This window comes from Thalassophryne amazonica, chromosome 8, assembly GCF_902500255.1.
Source record: "Thalassophryne amazonica chromosome 8, fThaAma1.1, whole genome shotgun sequence".
Classification (NCBI taxonomy): domain Eukaryota; kingdom Metazoa; phylum Chordata; class Actinopteri; order Batrachoidiformes; family Batrachoididae; genus Thalassophryne; species Thalassophryne amazonica.
Window position 1 is genome coordinate 115,646,277 of NC_047110.1, and position 17,464 is coordinate 115,663,740.

A 17,464-nucleotide genomic window follows, 5' to 3' on the forward strand; every position below is an offset into this window, starting at 1 on the left:
CTAAGAAAACAAAAAAAATTCCCATGGGCTGTTGTTTCAATTTGGTTTGACCTATGGACCAAAACTTTGGATTTCTCCATTATATTGATGGATAAACATTAGTAATTTTTTTCCTAAAAATCTGAGGGGGTCACCCAGCACCCCTGGATGATTTCACATGGAATGACCCCACTCATGGATATTGGGCCATGGAAGACTCTACTGAATTTTGGAGGCGATCTCCAAAATATTTTGGAGATCGCCTCCAAAATATTTTGGAGATCGCCTCCAAAATATTTTGGAGTGGATCAGGATCAAGATCCAGAATCTGAATTATTTCTTAAATTTTCACCATTTTGAGGATCATATCAAATCTGCTTGATGGATTTTGACAAAATGTAAATTCCATGTGGCTGTTGTACAAATAAAGAGTTAGTGTATGAATTTGTCAGTGATCTGGAACAATATGGTTCTGGTTCTGCAGCAGAAAGATATGACATCAAGATGTAAACCAACATCAGGAAGACGCGGCTCTGTTCAGCTTTTGAATTAAATATCACATTGTAACATCGTGATCAGTCCAACTGTTCTGGATCAGGGTGCAGTTATGGCATTGTGCTGTGGAATCCAGATCCGGGTCAAGTCTGGGTCACAATGTCAATCACATATCTGTTATTTTGAGTCCTTGTCAACCCTTGGAAGACGTCAGAAATCTCCAGTTGCTCTTTTTTCCCAGTATTTTCCTTGCTGCTACCCTGTTTCATGTCAGCTGCTTTCTTGCTGGTTTTGCCTGCCTCCTCCTGGTTGGCTACCTTTCTGTGTGAGGAACATTTCTGCCTGTTTCTTAGGTCCTGCCACTGCTTTCACAGACTCCTTCGTTCCGCTGACTGATGTGCTGTGGTTGTGACTTTGGCCTGCTTAAGAACTTTGAGTGAAGAATGTTGGAGACCTGTTCTCTGCACTGGGGTCATCAGTACTCAGCTTGTGACACGAAGGGTCACATGGCTGTACTTTAGATCCTGCACAGTTATCTAATGTACAATGTTGTTCAGATTCTGAGTGTGTGTGCTCCTGTAGGTTTTTTCTGTAAAAGCTGCAGAAGACCTCAGTCTTCACAAATACCCCAGATGGACCTGGTGTCGCAGACCAAGCGGTCCCCCCTAAAAATCAGTCTGCCCTGCCTTCACTGCATACCTTGTTTCGGACCACAGCAGCACATCTGAGACAGAGTCTCTTCACCCAAAATTATCAAATGGATTCATGTGATTATGACAAGTAAAACCTCTTAAATCATTCTAAAGTCAGTTTGAAGCAGAAACAAGGCAATAATCAGTGACGCTTTGAAATGTCCGACCTGCAGTGAACGCATCAGCTAGCAACTCGTTTAGCTGCAGCGCTCTGATCGCTTCCTCTGCCTTTTCTGATGAAATATTGCTGAATTTATGTGGAAATGATTCTTGTACAAAAGCTTCAGATATCTGTCGCTGAGACAAATGATGACTGGAGGCAGTTTGAAGCAGAAACAAGGTAATAATCAGTGAACCGCGGCTAATGACGCATGCACAGTCAAGGTAGGGTGGACCGATTTTTAGAGGGGACCGTTCGGTCCGCGACCCTGGTTGTAAAAGCTTCCTGAGGATGCACTCGGGCCTGTGGGTGAATAATAAAAACCCCAGACTGTCCACTGTCCTCCTTGTGACCATTGTAAAGACTCATCAGACTCTATCTGATGAAGTATGCAGGATCAGTCTGGATCATATCAGCCAGAAGGTCAAAGGTCACCCTGCCAGGTTCCCCTGAAAAAACAAACACAGCCCCCTGTTGGGGAAGGAAGTTTTACTGACCCGGGACTGGTGTTGATGAGGTCAGTGTATCTCTTGATGGCCACAGTGAATCCATGGAACTCTCCTTTGTAGACTTCTGAGGTCGGGGTCTTCATGAAGGGTTCTTTGGGATAACTGTACTTCAGCTCCTGTGGTTTGATCATTCGGATCACTTCACTCATCACGCTGGGTTTATTTACTAAGAAAAACATGTTATGTGGACAAGTGAGAATAAAAAAGACAAATGATTGTCCATTCTGAGTAACGAGTAAAGACACGTCAGTTTACATGGAATATTTAATAAACAAAAGGAAAAAAAATCAGTGACGTAAACGTAAACAAATACAACATGGTGCAGCAGCTTTAGGATTTACATCACTTGAAAACACACACACATAGAAGTGTTTGTACACGCACACATATATACGAGGTCTGTTAGAAAACTATCCGACCTTTTTATTTTTTTTCAAAAACCATATGGATTTGAATCACGTGTGATTGCATCAGACAAGCTTGAACCTTCGTGCGCATGCGTGAGTTTTTTCACGCCTGTCGGTTGCGTCATTCGCCTGTGAGCAGGCTTTGAGTGAGGTGTGGTCCACCCCTCTCGTCGTTAAGGAAATGTCTGAATGATTTGGATCTTTGCTGCATCAATTTTTTTCCAGAAACTGTGAGAGACCTCCAGGTGGACACCATTCGGAAAATTCAGATGGCTTTCAGCGACAATTTTATGGGGATTACACGATTAAGGAGTGCTCCAGACAGTTTAAAGACCGCCCACAACTGCTGAGAGCGTGCTGCGCTCCGAGCGCCGATCAACAGGCTCAAACCCTGCTGAAACAACCAGATCATTTCCAATGTGAAGGCTTTGTTGATCCAGGACGTCGTCTGACTTTCACAAAAAGGCAGAAGACGTGGACATCAGCACTTTTTTGGCACATTCCACTGTTACAGGAGTTTTTTTCATGGAAAAAGAAGTGGATGAATGCGCCACCGTGCCGCTCATGGTGCGGGACAAAACCACCTCCGTGTTGGTCTCACAGGACGGCTTTGAGATGGCTTCCGGTTGCAGAACATGTCCTGTGAGGCTTCATCACGGCGTTGCTTTGCGCCATACGGCTCCGCCGTGACGTGCGGAATTCCTCCGCACGTCTGTCTCAATGTGCCGAAAAAGTGCTGATGTCCACGTCTTCCACAATTCCTGTGCTAGTCAGACGACATACCGGATCAAGACAGCATCCAGTTTAGAAATGAACGGCACATTCCACTGTTACAGGAGTTTTTGTCATGGAAAGAGGAGCGGAGGAATTACACGCGTCGCGGCAGAGCCGCATGGAGCAAAGTAACACCGTGATGAAGCCTCACAGGACATGTTGGGGCTTGTCCAGCTCATGCTCAATTTCTCGGATATTCACATGACTGAAAAGCAACCGGAAGCCGTCTGAAAGCCACCTGAAAGCCGTCCTGTGAGACCAACACGGAGGTGGTTTTGTGCCGCGCCATGAACGGCATGGTGGTGCATTCATTCTCTTCTTTTTCCATGAAAAAACTCCTGTAACAGTAGAATGTGCCGAAAAAGTGCTGATGTCCACGCCTTCTGCCTTTTTGTGAAAGTCAGACGACGTCCCGGATCAACAAAGCCTTCACGTTGGAAATGATCTGGTTGTTTCAGCCTGTCGATCGGCGCTCGGAGTGCGCCGCGCTCTCAGACGCTGTGGGCGGTCTTTAAACCGGCTGGAGCACTCCTTAATCTGTGTAATCCCCATAAAATCGTCCCTGAAAGCCATATTAATTGTCTGAGTGGTGTCCACCTGGAGGTCTCTCACAGTTTCTGAAAAAATTGATGCAGCAAAGCTCCAAATTGTTCCACCATTTCCTTAACGACAAGAGAGGTGGACCAGTGCTCACTCAAAGCCTGCTCACAGGCGAATGACACAACCGACAGGCATGAAAAAACTCACGCATGCGCACGAAGGTTCAAGCTTGGCTGATGCAATCACACGTGATTCAAATCCATATGGTTTTTGAAAAAAATAAAAAGGTCCGATACTTCTCTAACAGACCTCATATGTATATATAGATACAAGGTTGGGTAGGATTACTTTGAAAGAATACATGTGGATTACATGTATGTATGTCCATACATTTGGATTAGTTGTAATCTGATTACTTTTGGATTACATTTCAAAGTAATCCTACCCAACCTTGTATATATATATATATATATATATATATATATATATATATATATATATATATATATATATATATATATATATATATATATATAACTAACTAAAAGATACATCCTGAGATACACTGGGACACATCTTCAGTGATGTTCCGGAGCTCATCAGACGTTTCGAGTCTTTCAACATCATATGGTCTCCCTCCGGCGAGCCAGCAAGGGTTGATCAGACCCCGGCTTGTGTCCCAGTAGCATTTGCCCACAGATCGCTCCTCCTGATCCAAAGCATCTGGAGGCTCTCTCTGCTGCCTCCATGGTGGACTTGATGGCTTTCCTTTTTGCAGCCCTCGTGATACCAAGCAGCCAGTACACCTTGCATAGTGAGCGGCCAGCAAAACCCCTGCACCCCACTTCAATGGGCTCACAGCGTGCTTTCCAGCCTCTTCTTTGGCACTGCTTGACCAGCTCCTGGTACTTTGATCATTTTCGCTCATTTGCCTCCACTATGTGATCCTCCCAGGAAACTGTCAGCTCAATCAATAGCACCTGCCTTGAAGAAACTGACGAGAGCACGATATCTGGCCTCAAAGCAGTTGTTGCGACATGGTCTGGGAACTTGAGCTGTTTGTCCAAATCCACTTGTAGATCCCAGTCCACTGCTGAGGTGAAAAGGGCAGCTGCAGGTAACTGAGATGGTACACCCAGTTATGATGCCCTTTTCAAGGCGGTGCCACTCTGATGTTACACTCCCAGAAGTGACTCTGCACCTGAAATTCCCGTAGTAGTTCAGGATGAGGTCCTGGGTACATGATGTCGATCCAGGGTAGTCTCCATGAGCTTGTGAGGTATGGAACCATAGGCATTGGCCAGGTCAAGCCAAAGCACCACAAGGTCTCCCTTACCCTCCTGTGCCTCCCTAATCAGCTGGGTGACAACCCCGGTGTGTTCAAGGCATCTTGACACCCCTGGGATCCCACCTTTCTGGACCGAAGTGTCAATGTAATTATTCTTAAGGATGAAGTCTGTCAACCTTCTGGAAAGGATGTTGAAGAAAATCTTCCCCTCTACACTAGTAGCGAGATTGTACTGAACTGCTCTGACTTTGTGGAATTCTCCTCCTTGAGTATCCAGACACCCTCCGCCTGCCTCCACTGGTCCGCAACAGCTCCTCTGTGCCAAATCACACACAGGATCTTCCAGAGGATTCCAAGAAGCTCCAGGCAGCGTTTGTACACCTTGTAGGGTAGTCCACTGGGTCCTGGAGCTGATCGTGCTCTGGCTGCAGTCACCACCTCTTGGATTTCCTTTCAGGTGGGCTCAGAGGTGATGAAATCAACAGTGGGAGATGGCATGTCCAACAAGGCAGTTTGAGGCCCTAGCTCATGCTCTCTTTCAGGGTCGTTCAGGTTGCTTTCCAGGAACTGGTCTACCTCTTCCTTGGAGCAAACGAGCCGCCCACTGTGCTTCTGCCCCAACAGCTGTTTGGTGAATCCGAATGGATTAGCTATGAATGCAGTTCGCTTTCTCGCTCTCTCTCCTCCGTCTCCTGTGCCATTCAGCTCTGCGCAGGGTCATGAGTTCAGGTCATCTTCCTGATGGGGTTGTGTGTGTGTGTGTATATATATATATATATATATATATATATATATATATATATATATATATATATATATATATATATATACAGAATACAATGATTTGCAAATCCTCTTCAACCTAAATTCAATTGAATACACCACAAAGACAAGATATTTAATGTTCAAACTGATAAACTTTATTGTTTTTGTGCAAATATTTGCTCATTTTGAAATGGATGCCTGCAACACATTTCAAAAAAACTGGGACAGGGGCAACAGTGGTCAAAGAACACCTGTTTGGTACATTCCACAGGTGAACAGGTTAATTGGAAACAGGTGCGTGTCATGATTGGGTATAAAAGGAGCATCCCCAAAAGGCTCAGCCATTCTACAAGCAAAGATAGGGTGAAGATCACCACTTTGTGAACAACTGCATGAAAAATAGTCCAACAGTTTAAGAACAATGTTTCTCAACGTTCAATTGCAAGGAATTTAGGGATTCCATCATCTACACTCCATAATATAATCAGAAGATTCAGAGAATCTGGAGAACTTTCTACATGTAAGCGGCAAGGCTGAAAACCAACATTGAATGCCCGTGACCTTCCATCCCTCAGGTGGCACTGCATTAAAAACTGACATCACTGTGTAAAGGATCTTACCGCGTGGGCTCAGGAACACTTCAGGAAACCATTGCCAGTTAACACAGTTCGTCGCTACATCTACAAGTGCAAGTTAAAACTCTACCATGCAAAGTGAAAGCCAAACATCAACAACATCCACAAACGCCGCCGCCTTCTCTGCGCCCAAGCTCATTTGAAATGGGCAGACGCAAAGTAGAAAAGTGTGCTGTGGTCTGATGAGTCCACATTTCAAATTGTTTTTGGAAATCATGGACGTCGTGTCCTCTCGTCAAAAGAGGAAAAAGACCATCCAGATTGTTACCAGCGCAAAGTTCAAAAGCCAGCATCTGTGATGGTATGGGGGTGTGTTAGTGCCCATGGCATGGACAACTTACACATTTGTGATGGCACCATCAATGCTGAAAGGTACATCCAGGTTTTGGAGCAACACATGCTGCCATCCAAGCAATGTCTTTTTCAGGGACGTCCCTGCTTATCAATCAATCAATTTCTTTATATAGTGCCAAATCACAACAAACAGTTGCCCCAAGGCGCTTTATATTGTAAGGCAAGGCCATACAATAATTATGTAAAACCCCAATGGCCAAAACGACCCCCTGTGAGCAAGCACTTGGCTACAGTGGGAAGGAAAAACTCCCTTTTAACAGGAAGAAACCTCAAGCAGAACCAGGCTCAGGGAGGGGCAGTCTTCTGCTGGGACTGGTTGGGGCTGAGGGAGAGAACCAGGAAAAAAGACATGCTGTGGAGGGGAGCAGAGATCAATCACTAATGATTAAATGCAGAGTGGTGCATACAGAGCAAAAAGAGAAAGAAACAGTGCATCATGGGAACCCCCCAGCAGTCTACGTCTATAGCAGCATAACTAAGGGATGGTTCAGGGTCACCTGATCCAGCCCTAACTATAAGCTTTAGCAAAAAGGAAAGATTTAAGCCTAATCTTAAAAGTACAGAGGGTGTCTGTCTCCCTGATCTGAATTGGGAGCTGGTTCCACAGGAGAGGAGCCTGAAAGCTGAAGGCTCTGCCTCCCATTCTACTCTTACAAACCCTAGGAACTACAAGTAAGCCTGCAGTCTGAGAGCGAAGCGCTCTATTGGGGTGATATGGTACTACGAGGTCCCTAAGATAAGATGGAACCTGATTATTCAAAACCTTATAAGTAAGAAGAAGAATTTTAAATTCTATTCTAGAATTAACAGGAAGCCAATGAAGAGAGGCCAATATGGGTGAGATATGCTCTCTCCTGCTAGTCCCCGTCAGTACTCTAGCTGCAGCATTTTGAATTAACTGAAGGCTTTTTAGGGAACTTTTAGGACAACCTGATAATAATGAATTACAATAGTCCAGCCTAGAGGAAATAAATGCATGAATTAGTTTTTCAGCATCACTCTGAGACAAGACCTTTCTGATTTTAGAGATATTGCGTAAATGCAAAAAAGCAGTCCTACATATTTGTTTAATATGCGCTTTGAATGACATATCCTGATCAAAAATGACTCCAAGATTTCTCACAGTATTACTAGAGGTCAGGGTAATGCCATCCAGAGTAAGGATCTGGTTAGACACCATGTTTCTAAGATTTGTGGGGCCAAGTACAATAACTTCAGTTTTATCTGAGTTTAAAAGCAGGAAATTAGAGGTCATCCATGTCTTTATGTCTGTAAGACAATCCTGCAGTTTAGCTAATTGGTGTGTGTCCTCTGGCTTCATGGATAGATAAAGCTGGGTATCATCTGCGTAACAATGAAAATTTAAGCAATACCGTCTAATAATACTGCCTAAGGGAAGCATGTATAAAGTGAATAAAATTGGTCCTAGCACAGAACCTTGTGGAACTCCATAATTAACTTTAGTCTGTGAAGAAGATTCCCCATTTACATGAACAAATTGTAATCTATTAGACAAATATGATTCAAACCACCGCAGCGCAGTGCCTTTAATACCTATGGCATGCACTAATCTCTGTAATAAAATTTTATGGTCAACAGTATCAAAAGCAGCACTGAGGTCTAACAGAACAAGCACAGAGATGAGTCCACTGTCCGAGGCCATAAGAAGATCATTTGTAACCTTCACTAATGCTGTTTCTGTACTATGATGAATTCTAAAACCTGACTGAAACTCCATTCCTCTGCAGATGATCAGTTAGCTGTTTTACAACTACCCTTTCAAGAATTTTTGAGAGAAAAGGAAGGTTGGAGATTGGCCTATAATTAGCTAAGATAGCTGGGTCAAGTGATGGCTTTTTAAGTAATGGTTTAATTACTGCCACCTTAAAAGCCTGTGGTACATAGCCAACTAACAAAGATAGATTGATCATATTTAAGATCGAAGCATTAAATAATGGTAGGGCTTCCTTGAGCAGCCTGGTAGGAATGGGGTCTAATAAACATGTTGATGGTTTGGATGAAGTAACTAATGAAAATAACTCAGACAGAACAATCGGAGAGAAAGAGTCTAACCAAATACCGGCATCACTGAAAGCAGCCAAAGATAACGATACGTCTTTGGGATGGTTATGAGTAATTTTTTTTCTAATAGTTAAAATTTTGTTAGCAAAGAAAGTCATGAAGTCATTACTAGTTAAAGTTAATGGAATACTCAGCTCAATAGAGCTCTGACTCTTTGTCAGCCTGGCTACAGTGCTGAAAAGAAACCTGGGGTTGTTCTTATTTTTCTTCAATTAGTGATGAGTAGAAAGATGTCCTAGCTTTACGGAGGGCTTTTTTATAGAGCAACAGACTCTTTTTCCAGGCTAAGTGAAGATCTTCTAAATTAGTGAGACGCCATTTCCTCTCCAACTTACGGGTTATCTGCTTTAAGCTACGAGTTTGTGAGTTATACCATGGAGTCAGACACTTCTGATTTAAAGCTCTCTTTTTCAGAGGAGCTACAGCATCCAAAGTTGTCTTCAATGAGGATGTAAAACTATTGACGAGATACTCTATCTCCCTTACAGAGTTTAGGTAGCTACTCTGCACTGTGTTAGTATATGGCATTAGAGAACATAAAGAAGGAATCATATCCTTAAACCTAGTTACAGCGCTTTCTGAAAGACTTCTAGTGTAATGAAACTTATTCCCCACTGCTGGGTAGTCCATCAGAGTAAATGTAAATGTTATTAAGAAATGATCAGACAGAAGGGAGTTTTCAGGGAATACTGTTAAGTCTTCTATTTCCATACCATAAGTCAGAACAAGATCTAAGATATGATTAAAGTGGTGGGTGGACTCATTTACGTTTTGAGCAAAGCCAATAGAGTCTAATAATAGATTAAATGCAGTGTTGAGGCTGTCATTCTCAGCATCTGTGTGGATGTTAAAATCGCCCACTATAATTATCTTATCTGAGCTAAGCACTAAGTCAGACAAAAGGTCTGAAAATTCACAGAGAAACTCACAGTAACGACCAGGTGGACGATAGATAATAACAAATAAAACTGGTTTTTGGGACTTCCAATTTGGATGGACAAGACTAAGAGACAAGCTTTCAAATGAATTAAAGCTTTGTCTGGGTTTTTGATTAATTAATAAGCTGGAATGGAAGATTGCTGCTAATCCTCCGCCCCGGCCCGTGCTACGAGCATTCTGACAGTTAGTGTGACTTGGGGGTGTTGACTCATTTAAACTAACATATTCATCCTGCTGTAACCAGGTTTCTGTAAGGCAGAATAAATCAATATGTTGATCAATTATTATATCATTTACCAACAGGGACTTAGAAGAGAGAGACCTCATGTTTAATAGACCACATTTAACTGTTTTAGTCTGTGGTGCAGTTGAAGGTGCTATATTATTTTTTCTTTTTGAATTTTTATGCTTAAATAGATTTTTGCTGGTTATTGGTAGTCTGGGAGCAGGCACCGTCTCTACGGGGATGGGGTAATGAGGGGATGGCAGGGGGAGAGAAGCTGCAGAGAGGTGTGTAAGACTACAACTCTGCTTCCTGGTCCCAACCCTGGATAGTCACGGTTTGGAGGATTTAAGAAAATTGGCCAGATTTCTAGAAATGAGAGCTGCTCCATCCAAAGTGGGATGGATGCCGTCTCTCCTAACAAGACCAGGTTTTCCCCAGAAGCTTTGCCAATTATCTATGAAGCCCACCTCATTTTTTGGACACCACTCAGACAGCCAGCAATTCAAGGAGAACATGCGGCTAAACATGTCACTCCCGGTCCGATTGGGGAGGGGCCCAGAGAAAACTACAGAGTCCGACATTGTTTTTGCAAAGTTACACACCGATTCAATGTTAATTTTAGTGACCTCCGATTGGCGTAACCGGGTGTCATTACTGCCGACGTGAATTACAATCTTACCAAATTTACGCTTAGCCTTAGCCAGCAGTTTCAAATTTCCTTCAATGTCGCCTGCTCTGGCCCCCGGAAGACAATTGACTATGGTTGCTGGTGTCGCTAACTTCACATTTCTCAAAACAGAGTCGCCAATAACCAGAGTTTGATCCTCGGCGGGTGTGTCGCCGAGTGGGGAAAAACGGTTAGAGATGTGAACGGGTTGGCGGTGTACATGGGGCTTCTGTTTAGGACTACGCTTCCTCCTCACAGTCACCCAGTCGGCCTGCTTTCCCGGCTGCTCGGGATCTGCCAGGGGGGAACTAACGGCGGCTAAGCTACCTTGGTCCGCACCGACTACAGGGGCCTGGCTAGCTGTAGAATTTTCCACGGTGCAGAGCCGAGTCTCCAATTCGCCCAGCCTGGCCTCCAAAGCTACGAATAAGCTACACTTATTACAAGTACCGTTACTGCTAAAGGAGGCCGAGGAATAACTAAACATTTCACACCCAGAGCAGAAAGTGCGGGAGAGACAGGAGAAGCCGCCATGCTAAATCGGCTAAGAGCTAGTAGCTGCGCTAAGCTAGCGGATTCCTAAAAACATGCAAAGTGAATAATGTGTAAATAATTTAGAGGTGATTCAGCAGAAGGAGTGCTTTAGTTAAGGCACGTAAAGATTACACTGGGAAACAAATCGTAATCTAGATAACTAGATCAATCTAACTGCGCAGATTAAACAGCTAACAGATACAGAAAAACACCGCTGTGCTCCGGAACAGGAAGTGATACAATACCGCAGTGAGAGCCAACCACCAGTAGAGGCAAGCAAGAGGATCAGCAAGACAATGCCAAGCCACATTCTGCACATGTTACAACAGCGTGGCTTCGTAATAAAAGAGTGCGGGTACTAGACTGGCCTGTCTGCAGTCCAGAACTGTCGCCCTTTGAAAATGTGTGGCACATTATGAAGCGCAAAATACAACAACGGAGATCCCGGACTGTTGAACAAATGAAGTCGTACATCAAGCAAGAATGGGAAAGAATTCCACCTACAAAGCTTCAACAATTAGTTTCCTCAGTTCCCAAACGCTTATTGAGTGTTGTTAGAAGGAAAGGTGATGTAACACAGTGGGAAAGATACCACTGTCCCAGCTTTTTAGAAACGTGTTGCAGGCATCCATTTCAAAATGAGCAAATATTTGCACAAAAACAATAACGTTTATCAGTTTGAACATTAAATATCTTGTCTTTGTGGTGTATTCAATTGAATATAGGTTGAAGAGGATTTGAAAATCATTGGATTCTGTTTTTATTTACATTTTACACAACGTCCCAACTTCACTGGAATTGGGGTTGTAAATATCCTGTAAATGAAGTGAGACTGGGGACTTTGAATGTTGGCAGTCTGACTGGTAAAGGGAGAGAGCTGGCTGATATGATGGAGAGGAGAAAGGTAGACATATTGTATGTGCAAGAGACAAAGTGGAAGGGAAGTAAGAGCAGGAGCCTTGGCAGTGGGTACGAGTTGTTGTACCATGGTGAGGACAGAAAGAGAAATGGTGTTGGGGTCATTTTAAAGGAAGAGTATGTTAAAAGTGTGTTGGAGGTTAAGCGAGTGTCTGACAGGGTGATGAGTGTGAATTTGGAAATTGAAGGGGTGATGATGAATATCATCAGTGCATATGCCCCACAGGTAGGTTGTGAGATGAAGGAGAAAGAAGATTTCTGGAGTGTGTTAGATGAGGTGGTGGAGAGTGAACCCAAGCATGAAAGAGTGGTGATAGGAGCAGACTTCAATGGGCATGTTGGTGAAGGGAACAGAGGTGATGAGGAAGTATTGGGTAGATATGGTATCAAGGACAGGAATGTTGATGGACAGATGTTAGATGATTTTGCAAAAAGGATGGAAATGGTTACTTTACAAAAGGGAGGAGCACAGGGTAATATAAGAGTGGAGGAAGGTGCACACAGGTGGACTACATTCTTTATAGGAGGTGCAAGCTAAAAGAAATCAGACTGTAAGGTGGTGGCAGGAGAGAGTGTAGCTAGACAGCATAGGATGATTGTTTGTAGGATGACTTTAGAGGCAAAGAGGAAGAATAGAGTGAGAGCTCAACAAAGGATGAGATGGTGGAAGCTGAAGGAGGAAGACTGTTGTGTGAAATTCAGTGAGCAGGTGAGAGAAGCACTGGTTGAAGGGGAAGCAATTTTGGACAACTGGAAAAGTACTGCAGATGTGGTGAGGGAGACAGCTAGGGCAGTACTGGGTATGACATCTGGACAGTGGAAGGAAGACAAGGAGACTTGGTGGTGGAATGAAGAGGTCCAGGAAAGCATAAGGAGAAAGAGGTTGGCGAAAAGGTTTTGGGATAGTCGGAGAGATGAAGAAAGTAGACAGGAGTGCAAGGAGATGCGGCGTAAGGCGAAAAGAGAAGTGGCAAAAGCAAAGGAAAAGGCATATTGTGAGCTGTACAAGAAGTTGAAGAGTAAGGAAGGAGAAAAGGACTTGTAGCGATTGACTAGACAAAGGGACAGAGATGGACGTGGCAGAGCTGAAGATGTTGCAATTCCCAAAACATGAGCTGATACGACCTCCAATAAAATAAAAGTCAAACTAAATGTAAAAATCACTGGGGGAGGGGGGGGTGTCTTGGTGTTAAACAGGTGAGGTTAAACTTTCTTGTTGAGTTTAGTCTGTGACTCCCATTCAGCGACTGATTGACTTACTCATCTCCAGGACATTCTCCACGTTGGCTTTGTGTTCGTTGAACTGTCTCAGGATGGTCTCAGTTTTCTCCTGCTGGTCTCTCATGAACTCCAGAAGCACTGGAGAACAAAGAGAAACAAACCGCACCCCATTCAGTCTTGTGATGCAGAATGGATGATTATGTTTCCGGGTTTCTTGTCCAGGTTCTTGTCCCACGTAGTCCTTTCTGTGTGGAGTTTCCCATGTTCTCCCATGTTCTTATGAACGTTGGTTAGGTGAGGAGGAGACTAAGGAGTTTAAGAACATTGTAGGTTAGTTGAGGAGGAGACTGAGGAGTTTAAGAGCATTGAAGGTTAGGGGATGAGGAGATTGAGGAGTTTAATAAAATTGAACATTAGGTGAGGAGGAGACCGAGGAGCTTAAGAATGCTGAAGGTTAGGGGAGGAGACAGGCGTTTCAGAACGTTGAAGGTTAGGTGAGGAAGAGACTGAGGAGTTTCATAACGTTGAAGGTTAGGTGAGGAGGAGACCAAAGAGGAATGCTGAAGGTTAGGGGAGGAGACAGGAGGAAGTGACTGAGGAGTTTAAGAACACTGAAGGTTAGGTGATGAGGAGACTAAGGAGTTTAAGAATGCTGAGGGTTGGGGGGGAGACTGAGGACTTTAAGAACGTTGAAGGTTAGGTCAGGTGGAGACTGGAGAGTTTAAGAATCTTGAAAGTTAGAGTAGGAGGAGACTGAGGAGTTTAAGAGTGTTGAAGGTTAGGTAAGGCGGAGGCTGAGGAGAAGATGGCAGAAAAGACGAAGGGGAAGCAGAGATATTCTCCGTATGTAGGATGACAGTGAGTCAGTAACACACTACCCGCTTGATCTACGTAATTATTTTATGTTAATTTACTGTCTTAATGTATTTATAAATTGTCTAGGTTCATGAAAATTCAGTAAGGTATGTCTTATATATATATCATGTCATCATATATACACTAGTTAATATTATCATTTTTATTATTATTATCAATATTATTATTAATTAATATTATTGTTTTCTTTTATGATTACTTCTATTTGGTCATTTGATTTTTAAATTACCATAATGGAAATAAGTGTTTTCACTTTCTTGTGTCATGCACATATTTTTAACATATTTACAATTATATTATGTGCTCACAATGAACGTACTAAATAAACTCACACACGTTTTTAATATATAAATATTCAGCATGTGAATGATGTTCATTCAAACATTTTCAAGCTGTGTAACAATTCATTTAATTTTGTTGAGTTTCATTATCATACCAATGACCGGAAAATCACTAAGGGCCCTTGGGCAAGGTCCTTAATCCCCTAGTTGCTCCTGGTGTGTAGTGAGTACCTTGTACCTCGACTCACAGACGGACTCACGGTGCCCTCTGTGAACAGCTCAACATCACATTCTGATCAGCTTTCTGTCTAACTGATCAGAGTTTATCAATGAAAAACTGAAGAAACTGCTCACAGGTCGACCTTGTAGCATTGAATAGGTGACTGTGTGAACAGATGTATGTGTGACTGTGTGAATAGATGTACGTGTGACTGTGTGAACAGGTGTGTGTGACTGTATGGGCAGATGTATGTGTGACTGTGTGAATAGATGTATGTGTGACTGTGTGAATAGATGTACGTGTGACTGTGTGAACAGATGTGTGTGTGACTGTATGGGCAGATGTATGTGTGACTGTGTGAATAGATGTATGTGTGACTGTGTGAATAGATGTACGTGTGACTGTGTGAACAGATGTGTGTGTGACTGTATGGGCAGATGTATGTGTGACTGTGTGAACAGATGTGTGTGTGACTGTGTGAATAGATGTACGTGTGACTGTGTGAACAGATGTGTGTGTGACTGTATGGGCAGATATATGTGTGACTGTGTGAATAGATGTATGTGTGACTGTGTGAATAGATGTACGTGTGACTGTGTGAACAGATGTGTGTGTGACTGTATGGGCAGATGTATGTGTGACTGTGTGAACAGATGTGTGTGTGACTGTGTGAGCAGATGTATGTGTGACTGTGTGAGCAGATGTATGTGTGACTGTGTGAACAGATGTATGTGTGACTGTGTGAGCAGATGTATGTGTAACTGTGTGAACAGATGTATGTGTGACTGTGTGAGCAGATGTATGTGTAACTGTGTGAACAGATGTGTGTGTGACTGTGTGAACAGATATATGTGTGACTGTGTGAACAGATGTATGTGTGACTGGGTGAATGTGTACATGGGTTCTCACTTGTCTTCAGCTCTGCGTCGTCCTCCTTCCCGTCATCCTCGTCTTCTCTCATCCTGGACGTGGCTTCGAACACCCGGTAGAGGATGTCTCTGTGCTCCACCTGCAGAGCTCCGGACAGAATCTGGAAGGCGTCGTTGAGACGCTCGTTGATGCTGCTGAACTCGTCTCCGTGGCTGCTGGACTTCAGAATTCGCTCCACCAGGTTGGCTGAGGCGTACTTCCTGATCAGGTTCTGCGCCGACTCCAGAGTGTATTTGAGCTCTCGGAGAGCCTGGTGTACGTCGGCAGAGATTTGGCTTCTTGCCCTCTTTTTGATGGACTTCAACAGTTCCTCCAGAGCATTGACTCGCTTGGCAACACGGCAACAGCGCTTCTTATTGGCCTTCACATTCTCCACCAGGCTGTGGATCTCCAGCACCATGGACAGGATGGGATCCACCAGGTCCATGACTACCTGGACAGACAGGAAGTCAGAACAGAGCCATGGCAACAGAGACACACAGATCAGGAGGCAAATAAACGAGTTCCTCAATCTGAATGAATGAATTCAAAGTGTTGAGGTTTTTATCTGCACATATTCTGAACCGCCTGAGGACAAACGGACTCCTAACGTGCTCATTGAACACATGTCGGGACAGACACTAGGAACTCAGAGTCAGAAAAGCTTTTATTGGCCAATTATCTAAAAGAAAACAAGGAGTCTGACTTCGGTCTGAGACGAACGCTCTCCTGCACGGCAAGTAGAAACATCGAATCATCCACAGTCAGAAAATGTGCAATCAGAGAAAAATACTTGGCAGTTTTAGACAGCGAGTGACCCGGGGCCGAGTGCCTCCTGTCAATATAACACGACATACACGATTACTTCATCTCATCGGATCAGAAAAAGCTCACAAACATTTCAGAAGTGATGTGGACGATTTTATGGTGTCTTTTGTAGTCCACAAAACCGGGTCTTTTCCCGCTTTTTTTTTTTAAATTCACAGTTTTAGCGCCATATTCTGTGTTTTCAGCAGGTTGTAGAGAAGCTTGAATCTTCGACTGGACTCTTGTAGAGAAGAATAAACAAAAGCCACAAAAGCTAGAGTTTTAAACTTAACCAGACCCCTCCTACCGAGAGGCAGACTGCTATAGGCTAGTGACTAAACAATAGCTCTAATTAGCACCTATTGTGCTCTAGTTAGCACCCTCCTAATGACAGGGCAGCTGTCCCTCCTAATGATGGGACGGACACCTCACCTGCCGGCTTCCTTGACGACTCTCCTGATGACGTGAATGACTCATTACCATGAACAAAAGACTGAAACTGCTTCAACCTGAGTACCCCATTGTAAACAGGGGGCAAAGCGTGTCTCAGACTCCCTCCCCGGTTAAGGCTGGGTTTCAACTGTTTCACATAGAATGCCTCCTTGACCCCTCTCTCAAACCATTTCTTCTCTCTGGCTAATATTTTAACTTCCTTGTCCTCAAACATGTGGTTAGTGTCTGTAAGGTGGAGATGAACTGCAGACTGAGGTCCACTGGTGCCCTCTCTGTGGTGCTGGTATAGCCCTTTGTGTAAAGGTTGCTTAGTCTCACCTATGTAGTGTTCGTTACAGTTTTCCTGACATCTGATAGAATACACTACATTGCTCTGTTTGTAGCTAGGGATCATGTCCTTATGGTAAACTAATTTCTGTCTGAAGGTGTTAACCGGTTTAAAGTAAACTGGGATTTTGTGCTGTTTGAAGATCCTCTGTAGTTTTCCCCCTACTCCTGCTAAATAAGGGAGAGACACTCCTCTTCTTCTTGTCTCTGTCTCCTGTCTATCTGGTCTCTTTGTTCCCTGGGACTTCTGCACTTCGTCCAGGGACCATCGTGGGTACCCACATACTGTGAGGGCTTTCCGGAAAAGTTGTTCTTTAGCCCTTCCCTCTGCAGTTGTGGGCACCTGTAGGGCTCTGTGTTGAAGCGTCCTGATCACCCCAAGCTTGTGTTCAAGGGGGTGGTTTGA

General features: G+C 43.7%; 1 protein-coding gene across 3 annotated transcripts in view; it reads right to left on the reverse strand.

Moving 5' to 3' along the window:
* LOC117516371 (mixed lineage kinase domain-like protein) overlaps window positions 1–17,464 on the reverse strand; it is a 59,710-nt gene that overhangs the window by 25,993 nt on the left and 16,253 nt on the right. For 2 of the 3 annotated variants that reach the window (XR_004562376.1, XM_034177336.1), the window contains exons 2-4: window positions 15,472–15,925; window positions 13,225–13,323; window positions 1,824–2,001 (exon numbers count right to left, since the gene is read on the reverse strand). Coding sequence is in view for 2 of the 3 variants with exons in the window: in XM_034177336.1 (XP_034033227.1) it covers window positions 1,824–2,001; window positions 13,225–13,323; window positions 15,472–15,919 (725 nt within the window). In the remaining variant the exon portion in view is untranslated. The remainder of the gene's footprint in view (window positions 1–1,823; window positions 2,002–13,224; window positions 13,324–15,471; window positions 15,926–17,464) is intronic. The other variant, XM_034177337.1, reaches the window with a different exon arrangement.